The sequence below is a fragment of the Stegostoma tigrinum genome, chromosome 2, assembly GCF_030684315.1.
Source record: "Stegostoma tigrinum isolate sSteTig4 chromosome 2, sSteTig4.hap1, whole genome shotgun sequence".
NCBI classification, from domain to species: Eukaryota; Metazoa; Chordata; class Chondrichthyes; order Orectolobiformes; family Stegostomatidae; genus Stegostoma; species Stegostoma tigrinum.
In genome coordinates, this window is record NC_081355.1 from 84,430,549 (window position 1) to 84,455,534 (window position 24,986).

The 24,986-nt window shown below is 43.5% G+C and overlaps 1 protein-coding gene across 8 annotated transcripts in view; it reads left to right on the forward strand.

Annotated features, from left to right (window-relative positions):
* The first annotated feature begins 992 nt into the window (after window positions 1-992).
* sgce (sarcoglycan, epsilon) overlaps window positions 993-24,986 on the forward strand; it is a 62,175-nt gene continuing 38,181 nt past the window's right edge. For 2 of the 8 annotated variants that reach the window (XM_048558417.2, XM_048558436.2), the window contains exons 1-3: window positions 997-1,127; window positions 3,981-4,085; window positions 10,198-10,344. In XM_048558417.2, coding sequence (XP_048414374.2) covers window positions 1,001-1,127; window positions 3,981-4,085; window positions 10,198-10,344 — 379 coding nt within the window. In that variant the 5' untranslated portion in view covers window positions 997-1,000. Of the gene's footprint in view, window positions 1,128-1,426; window positions 1,442-3,980; window positions 4,086-10,197; window positions 10,345-24,986 lie in introns of those variants that run through there. The other 6 variants (XM_048558427.2, XM_048558444.2, XM_048558445.2 and 3 more) reach the window with 6 other exon arrangements.

Here is a 24,986-nt window from a genome sequence, read left to right on the forward strand (position 1 = left end):
ACACCTCCCTAACCTGTTTTTCCTCCCACCTAAAGCCCCACACCCATTTCCTCCCTACTAACCTCATCCCTCCCTTTGACCTGTCTGTCTTCCCTCCTTCCAACCCACACCCACCATTACTGGCTCCATCCCCGCCTCTTTGACCTATCTTCTCCTCTATCCATCTTCTATCCACCTCCCACACTCTCCCTACTTATTTCAGAAATCTCTTCCCCTCCCCCAATCTGAAGAAGCGTCTATGACCAAAACGGCAGCTTTCCTGCTCCTCTGTTGCTGCTTCGCCTGCTGTGTTCATCCAGCTCTACACCTTGTTATCTCAGAAATCTAAAAGGCAGCTTTTAACATTTTAAATAGATTCCATATTTCGGATGCAAATCAACAGACAGCAAGCAAAATGAGGCAAACATATTCAGAAATATATTCTATTATTTTTGATTGAAGTAATTAAACCCTTTTATTCTTATTCATAAAAGCATTAACGTCAGGATGTTAATTATTCCAAGAGCAGAAGTGAAGAATTCTTCGATGCTGGTGAGTTAAAATTGCCACTGTAAAAGGGCAAAGTCAAGCTGCGATGGCTCGTACACTTGGACAGTTTACTGACATTCATTGTCCAAATAATCACCATTTACGCACTTGAACAATGTTTCTTGAGTTACATTTACGCGTATCCTCTGTGATCCCTCTTCCACGTTCTCATTCTCTGTAACCTTTCCTCACACAGTCTCTGCAGCCCTTCCCTTTCTGAGCTTTCAATCTCTCTAGCCCCTCTCTACGCTGTGTTTCCTTCAGTTGTTCTCCCGTTTCATGCTGCATAATCCCTCCCCATTTGTCCTGCGGAATTTTTTCCTGTACTCCCAATTTTGGGAAGTTTGCAAACCGGCTGCCTTGCCTACACCGTTCCTTTCGGCCTCTTGGTTTAGTTTCCGTCTCCCCTCTATACGCGCTCCATCTGCAATTCCATCCTCTGTTCTAGACCAATGGCTATGCTATTCCCATAATGCTAAGCGGGGCGATGCTCCGGGCCACATTCCATTCGTGGGGATTGTTCCATTGCTGTTGCTGTACATCGGGGCCGTGTTCCGATACTATGGGGACCAGTGCCGTCTGCATCTCTTTGCTCTTCGGTGAGTTTGACGTTGAGTCTCTGCAGCAGCGATCTCATTAGACCCGAACCCAATTGTCCCTCTGCAAGAGGGTGTTGTTTCTGTGTGTGTTGTGGCTCAGCCTGGCTCGCATTATATGAAGTGTATAAAAAATGTTGCTGTGGGTGTGTCGCTTCCTCAGTCACCGTTATACCACATTCCACACCTCACCACAGCAAACACTGGTCGAAACAGTCCCATAGCAACCGCACAGAAACGACTCTCGCTTTCCGCTGCTTCCTTTTCCCATTTTTTAGGGAAAAAAACGACTTTTGCTCCCTAAAATGCGAATATTGGTAGGTGTTAGGAGTTTTAATTGATCAAAACTTTTCAGTACAATTTGTTTGTTGCCTCACCTCAATTCATTATTTATGTTTATTTTGAAAGGAGCTAATGTAAACAATCCTATGTGTTGTGGAACAGTTTCATACCATCGCCATGACTGCCTGTTTCCACCTTTTAATATTACCATTTTAGCCTTGTTTCAGTTTGCAATTGTCTGTTGAAATCCTTATTCACGTTTTCGTTATCTCTGGACTTGAGGATTCTAGTGCACTTTTGACTGGTTTCACAGACGCTCCAAGGATTTACGTCTTTCCTATCCTTGTCCAAAGTCATGTTTACCCATTATCTGTGTTTGCTTACATTCACAGTCTATTGCTTAAGCAACGCCCCGATTTTTACAATACTCATCCTTATTTTCAATGCTCTCAAATGTAAAGCTCCTATTTTTGTAATCTCCTGGGTGTAAGTGCTCTCTAACCTTGACCTCTTCAGCATCACTGATTTTAACAATTTTATTGTTGGTGGCTGTATCTTTTTAGCTACCAAGACCTTGAATGCTGGGATTATTTCCTGAAAGCTTTCCACTTCCCTTTCCTTCTTTAAAATCCTTTTTTCAAACCTACTTCTTTGACCAAGCTTATGATGGTCAACCTTAATTTTTCTTTATGTGGCTTAGTGTCAAATTTTGTTTGGAAACACACCCGTGAACTGCTTTGCGATGATTGACAGGGTTAAAAGTGCTTTATAGATAGTCGTTACTGAATGCAGTATTTGTATTATTGACTCAAGGTTCAAAGTATTAATAACTCAGTTTATATATGTGTACTTGGCACCTGTTGTGATTTCTCTGATAACATTGTTTACCAATCCTTATGTCTTGATCATATAACTTTCCACTTATGGACAGAACAAGTGTATGTATTGTTGAACATAAATTTAAAATGGGGTTAACAGTTATAAATTCTCATGTCTTTTCACAATGTCATTATGATATTGATTCTTTGCTAATGATAAAGGATAGTTGTGCTTTGTTGCAATTTCTTCAGTTTACTGGCTAATAAAATTCCGTAAAATATAAATATCGGTCTGATTTGTAAGTAATTGATACATTTTTACTTTAAGGTTTGGCAAAAACAATCTATTTAAACATTCAAACCATTAAACATAAATAGAACTGGATAGGTTAGTCTTTTTTTTAAAGAAAGGACAGAATTAACTGCAATAAACTTGGATACTCAGCTGTGTTCGATGGTCGTGGTAGAGAATGTCCAGCATGTGTATTGTGATATATGATGTTTCAGTAAATACTTGACTTGTTATCTGTGCAGGAAAAAAAACATTCAAAGTCATTCAGCACTTGATGAGCAGGAACATGGCAATCAAAGTTAAATCTCTAATAAAACACTTTGAATAAAATGATATTTGTGTATATATATGCTTCTTAGCTTGTAGAGAAGCTATGCAGAGTAGGGTGATTCTGCAGTAGGCATGCAATGAGCTGCAGCAGAAAGCAGACCAAAATTTAAAAACTTTGGAGGAGGAGGGATTAGAATGCTGAATTTATTTGTTGGCTTGCAAATAGCTTTTCATTTTTTTTACTTGCTTTTGTCATTTAGAATTGGCTTAATTTGCTAAGGAATTGGTGTTAGCTGTCAACATTCAAAGAGGGTTTAAAGACAGAAGGGAGTGGGCATTGGTGACAATAGGTCTGTCCCACAGGAGTTTATTTTGGGGTATTTAGTACTGGGAAGGAGGGGTAAGAGTTGTGACCCTCCTTTTGCAGTCTGATACACAAACTGCAGGAGATGCAGAATCTTCTGCCACGCTTCCCACCGTTCTTAATCGCCACATGTGGAAAGCATTGTTTGTTTGCGATACACAGATGTATAATCCCATGAGGAGTCGAAAATGTAGCTTCTGAGTGTTTCAGGCGTTATCTTTTTCAGTGTTTGTAGCCTGGATTAATCAGGTTTTATGTCAGTGGCCTGCATGATCAGGACTACTACTGTGGCACTTATCATTCTGTTCTGCCAGGCTTTGCAGTTAGGCAGTGCCGTTGATGTTCTCAGTCCCTGAAAGCGTTAGATTAGTTATCCTCTAATTTAAGTAAATTTTAAGTAATTCAACAGTATTTCCTTCAGCATTCCCTTCCTTAATCTAATGGATACCCAAGATAAACTGGCATTGATGTTGATGCTGCTGGCATTGTACATGTTGCTGAATCTGAGAATTTCTAATCAGGTTTCCATTGATGGGGTATAACTCCCATTTTAATGTAATTAAGGGAGCACAATGGAGCATTAGTTTCTGGGATCATATTTACCAGATTTAACGGCTGTGGTTGTTTCTGGTTGTGCTCAAAATTTAATCTGTGTGCAATGTTTGTGTGTGTATTTTTAAAAAATAAAGTCAAAGGCATCGCAAGGGGGGAGGGAGGGGCTGAATGCATCTAGTTCATGAACTGCATTCTCCATTCATTACTGTAGCCGTTTGTTGATATTTTAGCAAAGTGTTCCATATAATATTTTAATGTCATTTTGTTTTGAAAAGCCTGTTTTGTAAACTGTGCAGATGGCACTGAATTAAATAAATGGGCGAATAATGGAATCAACAGTTACCGCATTAGCTGGAGTAGGACTGCTGAGATGATGGAGGGTGAGTCCAGCAACAAGCCCAACATGTACTTTGTGGGAGGTTTGTCAGTGTTGGTCTAAAATATTTTGTCTTTAACATTTTTGTACTTCAGTTTTGTTGTAATGTTTGTGTTTTAAGTTGTCACCCTTGTTTCTCAATAACTATTTTCAGAAGCAAAATGCAAAAAACAGTGACAGTCTGATAACATAAATTTATTTAAACATTAACCCAATTTAATTTATTAATTACAAGCATTTGCTTTTATTGTGTAATATATTTTAAATATATTTAATGAGGTTCATGTCTGCCAAAATTTGATTGGTATTACATTTTACTGCATAAGTCTGTGTACAGGTCTAACAAGAGCATCTCCAATTAAAATTATCCTCATTCCAAATGGAAATCATTTAGATGGGAATACAGCTTTATAGGTCGGAGTAAAAATATTATAGTTACTTTAATTTTAGCCTTCATTGACTTATATAGTCCTCGAGATGTAACTGTGTATAAATTATACTGTATTTCCCCATAATAAAGCAGTGATTGGACTTCAAAGAAATTCACTGTCTGTAAAGTCACTAGAAACATCCTAAGGATGTTAAAGGCTTGATATTAATGTAACTTTATTCAAAAAATTGAGGCTACTCTCTCAAATTGTGGCTTATATTAGATTGTGCGGGTTGTTTGCAGCAGTGTGGGCATTTGTTTTCAAAGACTTAACTGCCTCAAATGGGTTTCAGTGGTTAGATTTTACAAATGATCAAATTGTGGAAGGCAAAACACTCTTTTTAAAACCCTGTGATTCACTGGGTTTAAATATTGCTCAACAAATTTTTAACAACCAGTGCTTTGAAACTCTGGGATCAGCCTTAAAGTGTTGTACAGAGATCTAACGAAGAAAAGAGAGCTGGAAGTTAGCTTCTTTGAAGAGCTGGCACTGACATGATTTACTTCCTTCTTTGCTCCTTATTCTGTGATTTTAAATCAGAATCTGTGAACTTGGAGAGAAATTTTGTAAATGCATGCTAGAGCTGATTTTCTGAGTTTTCACTGATGGTGTGGAGTCTTGCTGCTGTGGCGTTTTGGCTGCAAAATTGGCTACTTAGAATGGTGAACCTGTTTAATGTGCCTGCATTTTCATAATGCATGTACTTCAAAACTGTGCTGATGTTCTCATTTAATCTCCAAATTTTATTTAAATAGGCTCCCTGATTGGATCTTCTAACTTTCTTACCACTTCCATGCTGGCAGCTCTGCTGCCCTATTTAAAATGGTTACTGCAGTGCTGGTGTTGTATCCTGTGGGAGTAGCTTTTTTGGAGGTGAGTATTCCATTTTGAATTGGCAAGTTAACCAGAGGCTGAAATTCTGCAATGAGTTGTTGGTGCTAAGGAGTTCTGCCCCTTGATGTGCATTGCGATTTGAAACATGTACAAAGCATAGTGACTGAGTGACCATTGAAAAAGCACAATTTCCTGAAAATAACTTATTTTTTTGGCTGCTTTGTTGGCACAGCACCTTTTAAAGCCTCTAAATTTTGACAATGTACTTTGTCTGCTCTGTATCTCATTGAGCTAAGATAGCACCCTACAGTTATCCATGCAACTCTAGCTGAAAGGCAGACAAGTATTTAAAATAAATCTGGTAGCTTTAAACAACTGAAGCAATGTTTTAGACTTCATACATTGCTGAATTGTTCCAATATGAAATGGGGACTGTGTTGTTGTGTGTGATCATGTACCTAGAATGCCACAGTCACTGCTGCTGCGCTTACAGTCAGGTGCTGAACAACAGTTTCAGTCCAGAGCACACGGTCAGATCTGTAAAATACATTTCATGAAAACCTTTTTTTTAACCAGTGTTTAAAATAGTGATTATTTCAGATTTCTGGGGTCCATAAGATATAACGTGCCTCAGATGCTGAGGTGAAGTGACAGCCCTTGACATAAAGGTTGCGTTTAACCGAGTGTGGCATTAAGGAGCCTGAGCAAATCTGGAATCAATGGGAATGAGAGGGCAAACTCTCCGCTGGATGGAGTCATTACCTGACACGTAGGAAGGTTTGCAGTTTGAATCCGTACGTAGGTGCTGGTTGTTGGAGGTCAGACATCTCATTGCAAGTTCAACACTATAGAAGTTCCTCAGGATAATGTCCTAGGCCTAGCTGTCTTCAGCAGCTTCAACAATAACCTTTCCTCCTTCATAAGGTCAGAAGTGGGGATGTTTGCTGATGATTGCATAATGTTCAGCACCATTTACAACTCCTCAGGTGCTGAAGCATGTTCAAATACAACAAAATTTGGACAATATTCAGTCTTGGCGTGAACTGTGGCTAGTAACATTTGTGGCGCACAAGTGCCACGTAATGACCTTCTCCAATAAGAGACAATCCAACCCATGATATCTAATGGCGTTACCGTCACTGAATTCCCCACTATCGACACCCTAGGGTTACTATTGACCAGAAACTCAATTGGACTCCACATATAAATATAGTGGCTATGAGAGCAGATCAGAGGCTAAGAATATAATAGCAGTAACTGACTTCCTGAATCCTTAATGCCTGTCTGTCATCTACAAGGGACAAGTCAGGAGTGTAATAGAATATTCTTCACTTGCTTTGATCAGTGCAGCTCCAGCAACACCCAAGAAGCTTGACACCATCCAGGACAAAAGGACTCGCTGATCCACAAGCATGCACCCTCTCCACCACTAACGCTCAGTAGCAGCCGTGTGTATTGCCTACAAGATGCAGCAATTCCCCAAAATTAAGTATACAGCACCTTCCAAACCCATGACCACTTCCATCTAGAAGGACATGGGCAACAGATACATGGGCACCCCACCACCTGCATGTTCCCCTCCATACCACTCACAACTCTGTCTTGGAAATATAGCAGCATTCCTTAACTATTGCCAGATCAAAAATCCTGGCATTCCCTTCCTGATGGCATTATGGCTCTCCCTATACCGCATAGACTGCAGTGGTTCAAGAAGGCAGCTCACCACCACTTTCTTCTTAGGGTAACAAGGGACAGGCAATAAATGCTGGCCAGCCAGCGATGCCATGTTTCATGAGTGAATTTTAAAAATAAGCCAAATAAAAGCAAAATAGTACAGATACTGGAGATCTGAAATAAAAATAAAGTACTTTAGAAACACAGTAGGTCAGGCAGCATCTGTGGAGACAAAAGCACAGTTAACAGTTTTTAACAGTATGAAGAAGCAGTATTGGACGTGTTAACTCTGTTTCTCTCACCATAGATGCTGCTTGACCTGCTGAGTTTCTCCAGCACTTTGTTTTTGTCTCAAATGAAACCGTCTACTTCTAAGTGCTCCCTGTGTACAGAAGATAGTATATTATCGAAACAAACCACAGTTGGTTGCTGGTGTTTACTTTCTGTGCAAGCAAGGTTACATTTTTTAAAAAATCTATTCATGGGATGAAGGTGTCACGGACCACTGCTCATCTCTAATCACCCAGAGGGCAGTTAAGATTCGACCACGTTGCTGTGTGTCAGGAGTCACGTGTAGGTCAGACCAGGTAAGGATGGCACTTTTCTTACTGAAAGGACATTAGTGAACCAGATGGGTTTTTCAACAATCAACGGTGGGTCCATGGTCATCATTAGATTCTTAATTCCAGATATTTTATTGAATTCAAATTCCACCATCTGCTGTGATGAGATTCAAACCCAGATCCCCAGAACGTTATCTGGGTCTCTGGATTTACAGTCCAGCGATAATGCCACTAGGCGGTTGCCTTCCCATAACACATAGAACATAACGGCGCAGTACAGGCCCTTTGGCCCTTGATGTTGCACCAACCTGTGAAAGCGATCTGAAGCCCATCCAACCTACACTATATGAACCTACATAAGTGAAATGGAGTTATAACTACCAGCACGATTTCCATTTTTTTGTGGGATCTGGGCATCAAAGTCAGGGCAGCATTTTTTATCCATCCCTAATTATCCTTGATGTGGAGGTGCCAGCGTTAGACTAGTGTGGACGAAGTCAGAAATCACACGGCACTGGGTTATAGTCCAACCAGTTTATTTGAAATCACAAGCTTTTGTTGCACTGTCTGTTTATCAGGTGAAGTGGAGGGAAGCGTACAGGCACAGAACATGTAGGTGGAGAGCAAATGGCAAGATGGTTCTGGTTCATAGGTCATCCTTTCACTTGTGATTCAGCTGTTGACGCTTTACTCCCACTGTTTGAACTCTTGATCACCTGCAAAGACTTGTACTCAGCCTGTTGACTCTCCACTCACATTATTTGTACTATCTTTTGACACTCTTAATGACCTAGAATTATCTTGCAATGATCTCTCTGCCTATAATTCCTGTACCTGTGCACTGCCCTCCACTTCACCTGATGAAGGAACAGCACTTTGAAAGCTTGTGAATTCAGGTAAACCTGTTGGATTATAATCTGGTGTCTGGTGTCTTGTGACGTATGACTTACAAACCATTTAGTTCAAGGGTAATTGAGGCCAATGTAGAAGGCATTTAAGACTCAGCTAGTGCTATAGGTCTGAAGTTACACATAGTTAGGACTGGTTAAGGATGGACCATTTAAACATGCTCTAAAGGGCATCTGTGAACCAGTTGGGTTTTTAACCATAATCAGTGGTAGCCTTATGACTCTATTACTAACACTAGTTTTATATTCCAAATTAATTAATTGAATTTGCATTCCACCAACTCCAGTGAATTTGTATATCTAGTGGTAAAGCTCTTGTCCAGTGACATTACCATCATGCCACCTTCTCCCTATTCTCCTTTTGTTTACTTGTATACGTTGGTATGAGAAGTATATGGAAGTTATCAATGCCTTTAAATTGAAATTGGTCAGAACTTGCATAGTTCCTGTTGGGCTAACTCGCAATGCAAAGCTAAGCTTTATTTATGGTAATTTGTTTTACTGGTTGTTCCTACAAAATTATGTACTTAACAGCTGACTGTGCTGTCATCTTTTATGAAGCTGACAAAATGGACGCCGTTGTTTTTGATTAATTCCAGATACAACAGAGACCAGATTTTAGTTTGAAAAATGCACGTTATCAAATCAGATCCTGACATTATTTTAGTTTGATAATTTTCGGCGTTAGATGGCTGTATTTGAGATAAAAAAAACGAAGTATTGGAGAAACTCCAGCAGGTCAGGCAGCATCTCCGGGAGAGAGAAACAGTTAACAAGTTTCGTGCATTGTCTTTATACTGTTAAAAACTGTTAACTCTGTTTCTCGCTGCCTGACTTGCTGGGTTTCTACTTTTATTTCAGATTTCCAGATCACTTGCTGTAGTTCATGGTAAATCAGCAAATGCATTACATGTAATCATGGGAGTTTCTATATAATAGCAAGAATTGACTTTCTTGATGTAACCTTACATGATTGTTTTGCATTTACTGTCATAGGTAACTACGGTGTATGATGTCAAAATCTGACCTTCAAAATTCTGATATAGTAGATTACATTTAATTAATGATGTAAATTAAACAACTCAGCTTCTTATGCAGAGGCTCTAGTAATAGATTTAAGAAATCAGATAGTGCAAAAGGGTGACTAGGAAGGGCTGAGTGGTGGTTTTTTATGTTATAGTGGTTGAAGGATGTTAAAATCTCTTGGCAGTTTCATTACTTATTATTGGTGCAAAGCAGCTCATTGCTTAAACGACTTGTTGTCATGACCTAATGAAAGACACTTGTACCTTTTGTGTATTACATTGCTAGTGCTGAGGATTAGGAACTTAGAGGTAGGCCATTCAGCCCCTTGAGCCTGCTGTTCCACTCAAACAGATCATGGCCGACTATCTGCCCTAACACCACGTCTCTGCACCATCTCCATTGCCCTTGATAACTTTGCTTCCAGAAATGTATTGATTTCTGCGTTGAACATGGTTACTGATTTCACAGCCCTCTGGGTAGAGAATTCCAGAAACTCACTACCTTCTGAATGAAGAAGTTTCTCCTCATCTATGTTTTAATTGTCCTATCCTGATTTTGAGACTGTTCCCTGGTTCCAGACATACCAGCCATGGAAATATCCTATCTATATCAACCTTGTCATATCCTATAAGAATTTTATAAGTTTAAACGAGATCAACTCTCAATTTTTGAAACTCTAGGGAATACAGACTCAGTTTCCTCAATCACTCCTGCCATCCCAGAAATTAATTTGATGAAGCTCAGTGGCACTCCATCCGTGACAATACAACACCGAGACTATACGCAATACTTCAGCGACTATCATACCAAGACTCTTTATGATTGTGGTAAGACATCTTTATTTGGTATTAAGATTCCCTTGTGATGAAGACTAATGCACCATTTACTTTCCTAATTGCCTGCCTGTGACTGTATCATAGCTCTTATAAACTTAGCAACAACGTCATCCAGATCATTTTGGACATCAGCACGTTCTCATGTTCGCAACATTTAAGAAATATTCTTTCTCTCTTTTCTCCCCCTACCAAAATGAACGATGTCACAATTATAAACATTATGTTCCATCTGCCACGTTCTTGCCTATTCTCTTAGCCTATTGAAGTCCCCTTGGAGCTGCTCCTTAACTTTGTGTTATAAGCAAATTTGCAAACTACATTTGGGTGGTTCCCACATCCAATTCAATAATGTAGATTGTATACAGCTGTGGCCCCAGCACAGATCCTAGCAGTATTCCAGTAGTAAAGCCGGCTGTCTCATGAATGGTCTGTTTATACCTACTCTCTTTTCTGTCTGTTCACCAATTTTAAGCCACGAACCCCCAATCTCATTTGCCGTGATTTTCTTTGCTAAGTGTTGTGTGGAATTTTATCAGAAGCCAGCTAAAAATTTGAATACAGCACATCTGCTGTTTCTTTACCAATGGTACAAGTAATATCCTGAAAAAACACTCCAACAGCTGAACATGATTTTCTTTTTTGTAAAACCATGATAATGTTGCCCAATCATATTATTACTTCGTTTATCTAGTTATCATATCCTTTGTCATAAATTTGTCTATTTATCCAATACCCCCTCAATGGTAGGGATTCCTATATCATATCATGTAAATCCTTGTTAAAATAAGATAGTTTTCAGGTAATTTTCAGGTGGTTCCTCTCTTTTGCTATGAATGAGTGAATTGTATTTTCTTGTGGTCTCTGTATCCACATAATTCCATGTTAATGTTCTGTATGGTCACTGAACTTTAAAATAATTCTTTTTGGTGAAATGCTGTGATGCATTTCAGAAACATTCAAGTTTTTATATCTGCAACCTTTTTGACAGTAAATAATTTCTTTTTAGCTGTATAAGTTGTTAGAAATTGGGTCTTATTACAATTTCTATTCTGATGTTTCCTAGCTTCCCCTTTCATTTTCCATTCTGCATAATGTTTTGAAGAATAGTCATATCTGACTTGAAACATCAACTGTCTCTCTCTCTTCCTTCAAGATATTGTCAGACCTACTGAGTCTACCTAGCATTTTCTACTTGTGTCAGATTTCCAGCATCAGCAGTATTTTGTTTTTTATTTAAGGTGTCTTTGACAACAGAAATTTTAGACTTACTGTGTGTTATAGGAGGTAATTGTGGAGCTATTGACATGATCTCTGGCATAATAAGTTTCAATAGCTCTCCCTTTGTTCAGAACTGGATAAGGTAGCCATCTTGTCTGTTATTCCTTTACCATGATTTAACTGGACTTTCTACACAATGGAAGTGTGAAGTTTCAGGAGGATGACAAGTCATTGAGTTGGACAGTAGAGCAGAGGCAGTAGAAGCAGGTGCTATTATTAAGCATAACAGAAAACACTGATAGATGCCATCATCTTGGTTACCCCTCAGTTTAAGAATCATACAAATTCATAATGTTGAGTGACTGCCTTGCTGTCCATGTGACTGAATAGTTGCTTCTCAACCCATGGACTTTGGACGCATAAGGCAGGATTTCCCATAATAGCCCAGGATTTGATTTACTTTCTTTCCCTATCTACTGCTACTCCATCTCAAAATTAAGATGTTCGGTTCAAAATGTGCAGCTTGGTGGAGAAGTTCACAATGCCTTTAATGCTTTGGGGTTTGAAAGCTCCTTTTAGTCATTGGAATTAATGCTGTGATGTTTCAATGAAATATAGACTGTTTTGAAGTGTTTTCTTTGGCCTCCTTTGGAACGCTGGCCATTTGAGAGTTAGGAGAATAGGACCTGGTGGGGAGGCAATTTTCAGCCGTCTGGAGAGTGTGTCTGGACTATTGAAGTTGATTTTGCAGGAGTCTGAGTGCTTTTGTTGACTTCATGAAGGATGAAGGAACATCTGACGTAGGAGCAGAATATCCCTCAACCTCTTTGATCAGATCTTGTCCAATGTAGTTCTGATCTCTATTGAGAATTGCCCAAGTAATGTCATATTAAACTGTGCTCCCATTGAATCTGGAGGATGTGACTGAAGCAATGCTGATTGAATTTCTGTAGCATTCTTAAGTGTGCTGCTGATAGGTCTGTGAAAACAATGAGGCATAAAGCAGTTTGATTAAAGTATCAAGGTATCATTTAGAATAATAGTTGGACAGAAACTAAACTTGAGTTTTGGGAGGATGAGGGAATGCACTGAATCACCAGCACTTGGGTGGTTGTCCTACGCCTATTTATCCTCTGATATTACCAACCGTTATCAAGAACAGTTGCTCAAATGCATCCTGTCTGCACTTTGCCTGCAGCTGCTTTTATGGCTATGAAAATAGTGATTTCCCCACTTACTGAACTGTCCCAAATTACTTTTGCTTTAATTTGTAGTATTCTATACTTGACCTCATTCCTCTTGAGCAATTTGTCAGATAGATCCATTGCCCCTTCCCTCTTCAAATTTGAAAGCTTGGAATCTTTATTGAAGAAATGACTCTAGTTAAGTAAGAGCCCATAATTGATTTTGTTTGTTAAAAGAGACATGATCAACTTAAAAGGATTCATTTCGTAATATGTCAGCCTTCATTGAATTCAGTACTGTGTTCTTTCAGCTGTCCTGACTTACCGTAACAGTCTGAGCCGTGAATTAACTGAGATTGAATGGAAACCTCAGTTCGCTATCTGGAATGAGGTTGTACCATTAATGCTCAGTGCTATTGTGATCATCTCTGATGCTATGAGAAGGAGGCCTGTTACAGAGTATAAGGTCACTGATTGAATGTGTGGATTGCTGCCTGTACAGTTCTGGTGTTAATAGTTGCAGCCATGATCAGAATGGGAAATATTACCTGAGTTGAGGCTTGACCAGATCACGCTACATACTATTCATCAATGCACTGTTAATTTTGCCGATTCTTGCCCCATAACGGCTGGATAAGCTGTCAAAAATAACTTGCTGCTCTAACACTGCCAAAACTTCCTGGTTGCAATCAAAGCTACAGAAATATTTGAATTGTCGCCACACATACATAGTTTAGGACATACATGAACAAAGCTAAGCATTAGTTGTAGTCTGCAAGACTTTTTTTGGATGTAATGCAGAGAATTCGTTCTAAGGCAGTATGTCTTTCTTCTGTGATGCAAAGAGTTGAAAAATGAGTGATTGCTCATTGACCTGTACAACAATGTGTTTGTTGCTTTTAAATTCAAATGCAATACTTAATAAAATAAATTATTTTGTTGTTGTGTTGAATTGTTTTCAGCATGTTTTGTTCTTGAAATAATTTGGAATTGTTTGTTCGGAGTTAACAATTACTTTTCAAAAACTACAATACCCATAATTGCAAACGACAGGAAGTTGCCCAGAGGATATTCTCCTTAGGTCTTAGGGAGAACTTTGCAGACTCTGTTTCATTTTCATTCCATGCTGGGTGACATTGGAGGAAGAAGCAGGTATTAAACTCCAGATCTTTTGATGGAGTAATAGAGGAGCATTCTAAGAAAAGGAGTTTAAAGTAATTGTACTATCGAGTTTTGAGAAGATTTGTAGCTCAGGTTGAGGTTCTGGATGTGAGTTTGCTCGCTGAGCTGGAAGGTTAGTTTTCAGACGTTTCGTCACCATTCTAGGTAACATCATCAGTGAGCCTCCGATGAAGCGCTGGTGTTATGTCCCGCTTTCTATTTATCTGTTTAGGTTTCCTTGGGTTGGTGATGTCATTTCCTGCATTGGTGATGTCATTTCCTGTTCTTTTTCTCAGGGGATGGTAGATTGATTTGGAGCCAATGTGTTTGTTGATGGAGTTCTGGTTGGAATGCCATGCTTCTAGGAATTCTCATGCGTGTCTCTGTTTGGCTTGTCCTAGGATGGATGTGTTGTCCCAATCAAAGTGCTGTCCTTCCTCATCTGTATATAAGGATACGAGTGATAGTGGGTCATGTTGTTATGTGGCTAGTTGATGTTCATGTATCCTGGTGGCTAGCTTTCTGCCTGTTTGTCCAATGTAGTGTTTGTCACAGTTCTTGCAAGGTATTTTGTAGATGACGTTCGTTTTATTTGTTGTTTGTATAGGTTCTTTTAAGTTCATTAGATGCTGTTTTAGTGTGTTGGTGGGCTTGTGGGCTACCCTGATGTCAAAAGACCCTATACAGACAACAAACAAAACGAACGTCATCTACAAAATACCTTGCAAGAACTGTGACAAACACGATATTGGACAAACTGGTAGAAAGCTAGTCACCAGGATACATGAACATCAACTAGCCACACAGAGACACGCATGGCATTCCGACCGGAACTCCATCAACAAACGCATTGATTTGGAACCAATCTACCACCCCCTGAGAAAAAGAACAGGAAATGACATCACCAACCCAAGGAAACCTAACCAGATAAATAGAAAGCGGGACATAACACCAGCGCTTCATCGGATGCTCACTGATGATGTTACCTAGAATAGTGACAAAACATCTGAAAACAAACCTTCAAGCTCAGTTATCCAGCTTACATCTGGAACAAAATAAAGACCCACTCTCTTGCGGGCCGAGAGGAGGAGAGTGCTGTGTTGGGGGTGAAAGGAGGACGTCGGGTTGGCTGTGCACCCTTGCAACCAGTGGATCTTAATGCTGGCTTCGGCCTAACGCTGGTTCAGGGGAGCAGCCAACCTGCAACGATGGCTGTGGCAAGTGCTCGTGCCCCAGGTCAGGGGGTCCGGAACACCATCCGTGTTTTCGTAAAGAAGGTGGATGAAGGTGCACCTGTGGACCGCACCATCTTCGTGAAGAGGGTCCAGTTGGACTGTTGTGGGTTCGCTGCTGCGGACGTTTACTGCCTGCAGGATTTGCCTGGAGGAGGTTTTTACGATGTGACCTTCAGGAGTGCCAAGCTTTGCGAGTGCTTCCTGGAGGTTTTCAAGGAGAAAGGAGGTGAGGGCCCACTCTCTGTATTGACCGCTGTCCTGCTTTTCGTGATGCCAGCACAGAGGAGCCGTATGGTGACTGTACACATGTACAACCCGCATGTGCCAGCAGTTGATGTCCTGACCTTCCTCGGAATGTACGTGAAGGTGGAAGGGGACCTAACTGACATCATGGACCCCTTTGGCATCTGGACCAGTAAGAGGCAGTCAAGGTGACGCTGAGGATGGGCGTGGATGGGAACGTCGTACACCCACCGTCCAGCTTCGCGATCGGCGGGAGCAAGGGCTACCTGACCTTGGCAGGGCAACCTAAAGTCTGCCATGCCTGCGGTAGGTCAGGTCACGTCGTGGCCGACTGCAAAGCCACCATCTGCAGGAACTGCAGGGAGGACGGACACCTTGCAAAGGATTGCCCATGAGAGAGAAGCTGCAACCTTTGCAGGGAAGCGGGCCACCTCGATAGGGCATGCCCGCAGCGGGGGACCACCTACGCCCAGGTCGCCGGCAGGGGCAATGCGAGGCCAGCCCCCCCCCCCCCCCCCCCCCCCGGAGGAGAGGAAGGCACCAGGGCCCAGCAAGGACCCCACTAATGTGCAGGAGGGCCCAGCCCCGCAGGATGGGCCCGAGGCCAGCAAAGCGCCCCTGCAGGCTCCGCTCCCCATCCCCGGCAACCCGGAGTCTTTGGAGGCGGTGACAGGCGACCCAGGGGAGTGGACGACGGTCCGGAAAGCGAGGAGGAAGGTGTGTCGACGGGCCCAGGAACCGCAACCATCTGTCGGGAAGAGGCAGCTACAGGGGGGCTATAAGAGCTCCTCTGACGAGGGGGATTCAGAGAGGGCCCGCCCGAAGCAGAAGTTAAAGATCTTGAGGGAGAAGGAAAGCAGCATCACGCTTCCAGGTGACGGGAGGCGTCCTGAGGCTCCCTCCGAAACCCAGTCAAGTGCCGCTGGGGCACTGGAGGGCCCCCCGGAACTTCCAGGCGGGAAGGAGGAAACAGCGCGACCCCAGCCTGACCCAGAGCCAGACTCTCCTGCCTCCGAACCCCCAACGGGGGGATGCCACCCGGAAGGCAGCACGGACGGTTTCCTGAGCCTGGAGAGCGTCCAGCAGTTAGCCTGGGCAATGGGCATGAAGGGACAGATAGAGGGGCTGGACCTTGGACTTGGGGAGGGTACTGCGGTCACTGCCCACAATGGGGGTACGAGTTGCGAGCATTAATGTGCGCAGTGTCAAGTCCACCGCAAGATGTGTGTCCACGTTGGCCTACCTGACCACCATCAAGGCGGACCTCCTGTTTCTGCAGGAGTGCGGGATACCGCACCTCGGTAGGTACGGGAAATGGTCCGGCGCCTGGACCTGTGGGCCTTCGATCTGGTCAGGGGGTAATGACTGTCGCTCCTCGGGCCTGGCTATTCTGCTGCGGGGGCGCAACTTCACCATCTCTCAAGTTCAGGAGGCGGTGGGGGTGCGCCTCCTAGTGGCTGACGTCACCTACAGGAACGCTCCCCTGAGGCTGATCAACGTGTACGCCCGAGCGGTGCGGAATGAGCGGTTGGCCGTCCTGCAGCGGCTTCCACCCCTGCTGGCTACGTCCAGGCCGGTCATCCTAGGCGGAGACTTCAACTGCATCATCGATGCAGATGGAAGATCCGGCGTGGGGACAGCGGGTGGGGGGAGTCAACTGGACGTCACGTCCAGATTCCTGATGGGCACGGTGAAGGACGCTAAGCTGCTCGACGTCTTCAGCACCCCTGCAGACGGAGCGCAGCGGAGGTACACCTGGTCGCGGCCAGACGGGTCTATTCGCTCAAGGATAGACTTCCTGTTTGAGTCATGGGCGTTCTTGGTCAGGTCCACCGGCGTTGAGCCAGTGTTCTTCTCTGACCACTGCCTCCTGCTGGCTGACTGTCACTTACAGGACGACCAGCCGGCTGGCAAGGGGATGTGGAAGCTCAACATGACTCTGTTGACCCCAGAGAAGGTCGAGGAGCTTAAGAGGGAGTACGCTGGATGGAGAACCGTGAAACCCCTCTTTGAGTCTCCGGGTGACTGGTGGGAGACGGTGAAGGAGAACATCAAGAGGTTCTTTGTCCTCAAGGGTGTTCAGAAGGCGAGAGAGGGGCGGGGAAATCTGTCGCGACTCCAGAAAAGGGTGCAGAACCTGCTCCTTCTGCAGTTGATGGAGGTCGATGTCACGGAGGACCTCCGCGAGGTGAGGGGCCAGCAAGCCTCGCTCTTCGCCGCGGAGGCCTCCAGGATAATCTTCCGGTCCAGGGTCCGCTCCGTGGAGCGGGACGAGATGTGCTCGCGTTCCTTCTTTCAGAAGGTGCACAAAGAGAGCTCTGTGCTTAGCCGGCTGAAGGAGGACGACGGCTCGGTGACGTCGTCTCGGCCCGACATTTTGAGGATCAGCAGATCCTTCTACGCCGGACTGTACGACACGAAGCCCACGGACAGCATGGCCTCCAAGTCGTTCCTGTCGTCTATCACGGAGGTCTTAGACAACGGCACAAGGGAGTGGCTGGACCGGCCGATATCCCTGGACGAGCTGACCAGAGCCCTCAAGTCCTTGGAGAGGAATAGGACTCCCGGGAGCGACGGCTTACGGGTTGAGCTGTATTCCGCTCTGAGGGACCTGGTCGGCCAGGACCTGCTGGAGGTGTACGATAGTGCGCTTCGGGCAGGGGAAATGTGCAAGTCCATGAGGAAGGGCATCATCACCCTCATTTACAAGAAGAAGGGGGAGAGAGAAGAAATTAAGAATTGGCGTCCCATTTCACTATTGAACGTGGACTACAAAATCCTGGCCAAGGTCATAGCCAACCGGGTCAGGTCTGTCCTGGAGTCAGTGATTCACCCTGACCAAACCTGTGCTGTGCCAGGCAGGAAGATCGCTGAGAGCCTCGCGCTCATCAGGGATACGATCGCCTACGTGCAGGACAGGCGGGTGGACACCTGCCTCGTCAGCCTGGACCAGGAGAAGGCCTTCGACAGGGTCTCTCATGCTTACATGAGGGACGTCCTGTCCAAATTGGGGTTCGGGGAGGGCATCCGCAATTGGATCCGGCTGCTCTACGCCAACATTGTTAGCGCAGTCTCGATCAATGGGTGGGAATCGGACAGTTTTCCTGTTAGATCTGGAGTCAGGCAGGGCTGCCCGCTCTCTCCTACCTTGTTCGTGTGCTGTGTGGAGCCCTTTGCCGCCTCCATCAGGAAGGACGTGAGCCTGAAGCGCGTGACTATCCCAGGCAGCGGAGGCCTTCAGGCCAAGACCTCCCTGTACGTGGACGATGTCGCCGTCTTCTGCACCGATCGTCGGTCGGTGAGTAGACTATTGGACATCTGCGGCCAGTTTGAACTGGCCTCGGGTGCCAAAATCAATAGGGGTAAGAGCGAGGTCATGTTCTTCGGGAACTGGGACGACTGCTCCTTCATCCCCTTCACCATCAGGACAGACTACCTGAAGGTGCTGGGTGTTTGGTTTGGTCGAGCTGGGGCGTGCACTAAGACTTGGGAGGAGCGTATCACCAAACTGAATCAGAAGCTGGGCAGGTGGATGCTCCGGTCCCCCTCCATCGCGGGTAAGAACCTGGTTGTCGGGTGCGAGGGGCTTTCGGTACTGTTGTATGTGGCGCAGGCCTGGCCTATTCCCTGGACCTGCGCCGCTGCAGTCACCCGGGCCGTCTTCTACTTCATTTGGGGGTCGAGGATGGACCGCGTCCGCAGGGACACCATGTACAAAGACCTGGAAAATGGGGGAAAGGGCGTACCGAACGCCACCCTCACCCTGACGGCTACCTTTGTGAGCGGCTGCATCAAGCTGTGCGTAGATCCTCAGTACGCAAACACCAAGTGTCACTACTTACTGAGGTTCTACCTGTCCCCGGTGTTGCGAAGGATGGGCCTGGCCTCGCTGCCGCAGAACGCTCCGAGTAGTTGGACCGTTCCATACCACCTGTCCTTCGTGGAGAAATTTTTGAAAGGAAACACCTTTGACAACAAGGCCGTCAGGCAGTGGTCAGCACGTAGTATCCTCAGGACCCTTCGGGAAAAGGAGAGGGTGGATCCCGTTGTGTGGTTCCCCACGCAGACTGCCAAAGTCGTTTGGCAGAATGCCTCATCGCCAGAACTTTCAAACAAGCACAAGGACATTGCTTGGCTGGTGGTGAGAGGGGCTCTGCCAGTGAGATCCTTTATGCATGCCTGGAATCTCTGCGCCACCGCACGCTGCCCTCGAGGCTGCGGGGGGGGCGGGGGTGAGACGAGACTGTCGATCACCTCCTTCTGGAGTGTGCCTATGCGCAGGAGGTCTGGAGGGGGATGCAGTGGTATTTGTCGAGGTTCATCCCGAGCAGCTCCGTGACGCGGGACTCCGTGCTCTACGGGCTGTTTCCCGGGACGCACACCGAGACCAACATGAACTGCGCCTGGAGGACCATCAGTGCGGTTAAAGACGCTCTTTGGTCTGCCCGCAACTTGCTGGTCTGCCAGCTGAAAGAACTGACCCCGACCGAGTGTTGCAGACTGGCGCATTCCAAGGTCCAGGACTACGTCCTGAGGGACGCGCTAAAGCTTGGGGCAGCCGCCGCCAAGGCACGGTGGGGAAAGACCACCGTATGAAACCCCTCGTCCAGAATAGAAAAAAGGGCCCTATCTGGTACCTGGACCCAGCTGGCGCCTTCCCCAACTGGTCAGGGGGCCAACTGGGACTGTGCGGGTTGACGGCTGCCGGGGTATTGCTTTGTTTTTTTTTCTTCTTTGTTTTTTTCCTTTAGTTGATGTACGTACCCCCTGGATAACCCGGAGCGGCTTGCGTGACTGGGTAGGTTTATAAATATGTTTTATTTTTTGTACATCTTATGAATAAAGTACATTTTTTCAAATAAAAAATGTGACGAAATGTCTGAAAACTAACCTTCCAGCTCAGCGAGCAAACTCACATCCAGTAATTGTACTACCTTAGAATATGAAGTTGTTATTAATCCTAACCAGATTGTACATAATCAGTGAAAAAAGAAAAGTCTATGCAGTTTTAAAAAAAAACTGAAAACGAAAAGCAATTAAATCTCCACAGGGATAGTATAACACTAGCAAGAAGCTAAGTATGAGCATTCATTATGATCAAGAAAGCGTTATCTAGTGTTTGACTGGGGGAGACGATGTTCTGCTGGTATTATCTCTTGACTGTTAATCCCGAGACCCAGATAACGTTCCAGGAACCTAGGTTTGAATCCCGCCACAGCAGATCGTGGAATTTGAAGTCAATACAATATCTGGAATTAAGAATCAAATGATGACCGTGAATCCATTGTTGATGGTCAGAAAAACCCATCTGGTTCACTAATGTCCTTTTAGTGAAGGAAACTGCCATCCTTATCTGGTCTGGTCTGGCCTACATGTGACTTCAGTCCCACAGCAATGTATTTGACTCTTAATTGCCCGATGGGCAATAAATGCTGCCTAGTCAGTGATGCCCTCATTCCATGAAGGAATAAAAAAAATTAAATGAGTCAAAAGTTTGAAATACTCCAAACTCAGTGTTAATTATAGTTTTGTTCTCTTGGAAATGAGCTGGACTGGATTGTGCTGGCTGTACAGCATTCGATGTCAGCAGAATTGCTATAATGTTTGTAAGCTATACCAGGGTATACTGACATTGGTGAGATAATTCCGCCAGTTAGTAAATGATTAGTTATCTGTTCAGAGAATTCTGTGTACTGTTCCAGCTGCCACACTACAAGAATGGATATAGAAGCATGCAAATGGGGTGATTGTGGGATTGGAGGGATCAGATTATGAGGAGTAAATTGGGTGTCTGCACCCCGAAAATGAGATGCTTGAGCAATTGCATGATTGCTGTTTTTAAGATTATCTAGTCCCCAGTGAATGTAGACCATGTTACACATTGTTCACAACAGTATGACATGGCCAGCACTTGCTGGAAGGTATGCTTGCCACTGTGGATAATTATATTTAAATAAGTAGTGGATCTACAGAACAGATTCCCTATTAAACAATCGGCATCAATTTATTCAAATATATATTAGATTCATTTCAGAAAATAACATTTTTGGATGTAGTATGTGATTAACTTGAAACATGTATGAGGAGGAATACACTAGCGCAGAGGAGATTTACCAGGATGCTGCCTGCCTAGATAGTCCAAGATATGAGACAGCATTTGGTAGCCTGGGATTGTCTTCCTTGGAGCAGTGAAGACTGAGAGGGGGCCTGATAAAATTATAAGGGGCACAGATAGGGCTCATATGAAAGCACTTTTTTTCCATTATTAATAACCACAGGACTTAGATTTACTGTAAGAGTTAGAAAGCTAGGAAGAGAGTTGAGATTTTTTTTTGAGTGGTGGAAGTCTGGAATTTATTGCCTGAAAGGTATGTGGGTCGGAAACTCTTGCTACGTTCAAGCAGAATTTTGATTTTTATAGAAACATAGAGTAGAATCCCCACAGTGTGGAAACAGGCCCTTTGGCCCAATACGTCCACGCTGACACTTGGAGCATCCCATCCAGGCCCATCCCCCTATAACTCACCTAAACTACACATCCCTGGACACTTTGGGGCAATTTATCATGGCCAGCCCACCTAACCTGCACATTTTTGGACTGTTGGAGGAAACTGGAGCACCTGGAGGAAACCCACGCAGACATGGTGAGAATGTGCAAACTCCACACAGACAGTCGTCCGAGGGCGGAATTGAACCTGTTTCTCTAGTGCTGTGAGGCAGCACTGCTGATCACTGAGCCACCGTGCTGCCCCCACGCTCTCCTGGACCAAAGGCTAGAAAATAGAATTTGAGTAGTCAGATTTTTTGTTGTCTAGCATGTACGTGATGAGTTGAATGGCCTCCTTTTGTACTGTTAATATCTGAGTCTATGATGCTTGGGAAGAACAGGTGACCTTTGATCGATAGGTCCCAAAATTATCTATCTAACCACTATGGATTTTCTCAGTTTGTGTATGCATCTGTTGTAGTTGAATTAATTGCTAATAATTCCCATGGTTAGTGGTAACTCAGTTATCATAGTAAGATGCAACCTGCAGAATGGTAGAATGCTAGATACTCTGTGGGTTTTTGGGTACTATTCCTGTGTTCCTAACTTTACGAGCAGTAAGAAACTGATGTGATGTTTGCCAGCTTAGAACCATCAAAGATGCATTAATGATCATAGCTACTACTTCTGTTTATTTTTGCTACAGATAAATGTGAAGTTGCTAGAAACATTTTGACAAATGTAATTTAAAATAAATAGTTTGGATTTTTGTGCTGGGCGAGGTGACAGTTTTTCTACGGGGTATGGTTTATTTATTGTGTCAGCCTCATACATTTCCAAGTCAGGCTTGGCATGTTAGTGCAGAGTAAAACTCTGCTAATTTTTTAAAAAAACTTTTAAGGGCATTCCAATACAAGTTAACACTTTTTTTTCCCCCAAAACAACAACCTCTGATTGTGATTTCTGACTTTGAGGCAGTTTTGTGCTCTGTGTCCAATAGCAGTTGGGTTGATGCTATCCAAGCCCATTTTACACAGAATTTTTACCATGAAATGTCAGAGGAAATTTTAACGTATTAGTCAGAATATGGTTCGCTGCCAGATTCCTGAGCTCAGCCAACTATGCAAACACTGTACACATATCTTCGAATGGCTGTACTATTTTTAAGCAACAACAGTTTGTTAGCATCAGCTTTACCTGAGCATTAACCAACAATTAATTAACAAAGTAGTGTCCTTCATGTTGTGTCCTAAATTTTGGTTTTTGTTTAATTCCGACCTAACACTAAATTAATTGATTTATGTAGTCTCTTAAATTTGGTTAGATTGTAATATCAGTTCAGTATTTTGTGATTTAAAATATTTCAGTCCTGCAATAAATTACGAATATATTTGATTCAGAAAAGTTACATATACAATTAGTATTTTGCTATCAATGATCAAGTGACCTTATGTTTAATTAAAGCTTATCTACCCAGTCAAAGATTAAGAGAACTCACAACTGTGTAGTTCTGGAGAATAAACGTACAACCTTTAGCAAGCCTTTGTTTTAAAGAGTATCTTGAGAGAACAAGCATGCCGTGATTTGCCTGAAAATACCTGTTCTTTTAAAACATAGTCTCAGAATCAATGAGTGATAGGTAAATATCACCATAGCCCCACAGGCTGTCCCCTCAGAGCGTCACAGTGCCTAAGATGAGGGGAGAGGTTGAGAAGGAGACCCTTTCATGGTAATCTCAGCCAGTATGGGTATTGAACCCACAAAGTTGGCATCATTTTGCATTGTAAATCAGCCAACTGAGATAACCGATCCCCACAACACTTGTCAAACTGGACTTTCACATTAAATTCAAGGGATATCTTCATTGAAGATCTCTTTTAAGCTATTTCAGTGTAATGGCAATAGTACAGCAGTATTGGAATTCAGTACTCACTGTTGCTTTTAAACCAAGCCCAGCTCTGTAATGCTAATTTTAAAAACCTTGGATCACTATATGAAATGGCTATCACAATGGAAAAGGTAATGCGCAAGAAGTGAAATACATATTTACTCCTTACTGTTATACTGGGCTGAAATTCCCTGTTTGGAAGGGTGCTGGACCAGCAACACCAGGATCAATGGTTGCTGCTGAGGTAGGCAAGTGAAGCCCCCTAGGAAAATTGCTGGGGATGCAGTGTTGCCTTCCCTGTCTTCAGCCACTTCTTTGATTTCAAGAAAGATCCCCACCCCATCTTCTCTTACCCCACCTCTCTGGTCTATTGAAAATCCAATGCATTTTAATTTGCTGATTTCCATTTGACCATTTCAGAGAACACAGAACATAGAACAATACAGCGCAGAACAGGCCCTTTGGCCCTCGATGTTGTGCCAACCTGTGAACTAATCTAAGCCCCTCCCCCTACACTATCCCATCATTATCCATATGCTTATCCAAGGACTGTTTAAATGCCCGTAATGTGGCTGAGTTAACCACATTGGCAGGCAGGGCATTCCACACCCTTACCACTCTGAGTAAAGAACCTGCCTCTGATATCTGTCTTAAATCTATTACCCCTCAATTTGAAGCTATGCCCCCTTGTACAAGCTGAAGTTATCATCCTTGGAAAAAGACACTTACTGTCCACCCATTTCATGCTCAAAATGAAAAATTTTCCAATTTTGAATACAATATTTTTGATGCGTGGCACATTTAGCAATGACTGAACATCTAGCATTTAATTCTTCACTGTTCATGATAGCACCACCAACTAATGTGATAAGTTGTGGAAACAGAACCTTTGGTAAGAGCTTCCTTTGTATTGCCCAATAACGTACCCATTTCCCCAACTTTGGAACTCTGCGTACATTATACTGCATCTTACAACCCCTCCATTATCCTGAAAAATCCAACCTTTGGCTTCCTGATGTTGAGTTGAGTTCTAATACAGCATTAGGGGTCTCCCTGGTCGACTTAATACCGGCTTTGCTAAATGTTAAATTAAACGGGATTTATTTTTCTATATAAATGTACTTTGAACCTGTTTGCTTTTAATGACTATGACTAGTAGCGACTAAGGCAAAGTAGCTGTTACTCCTTCTGCAAACAAATAAACAAGTTTTTAAGAA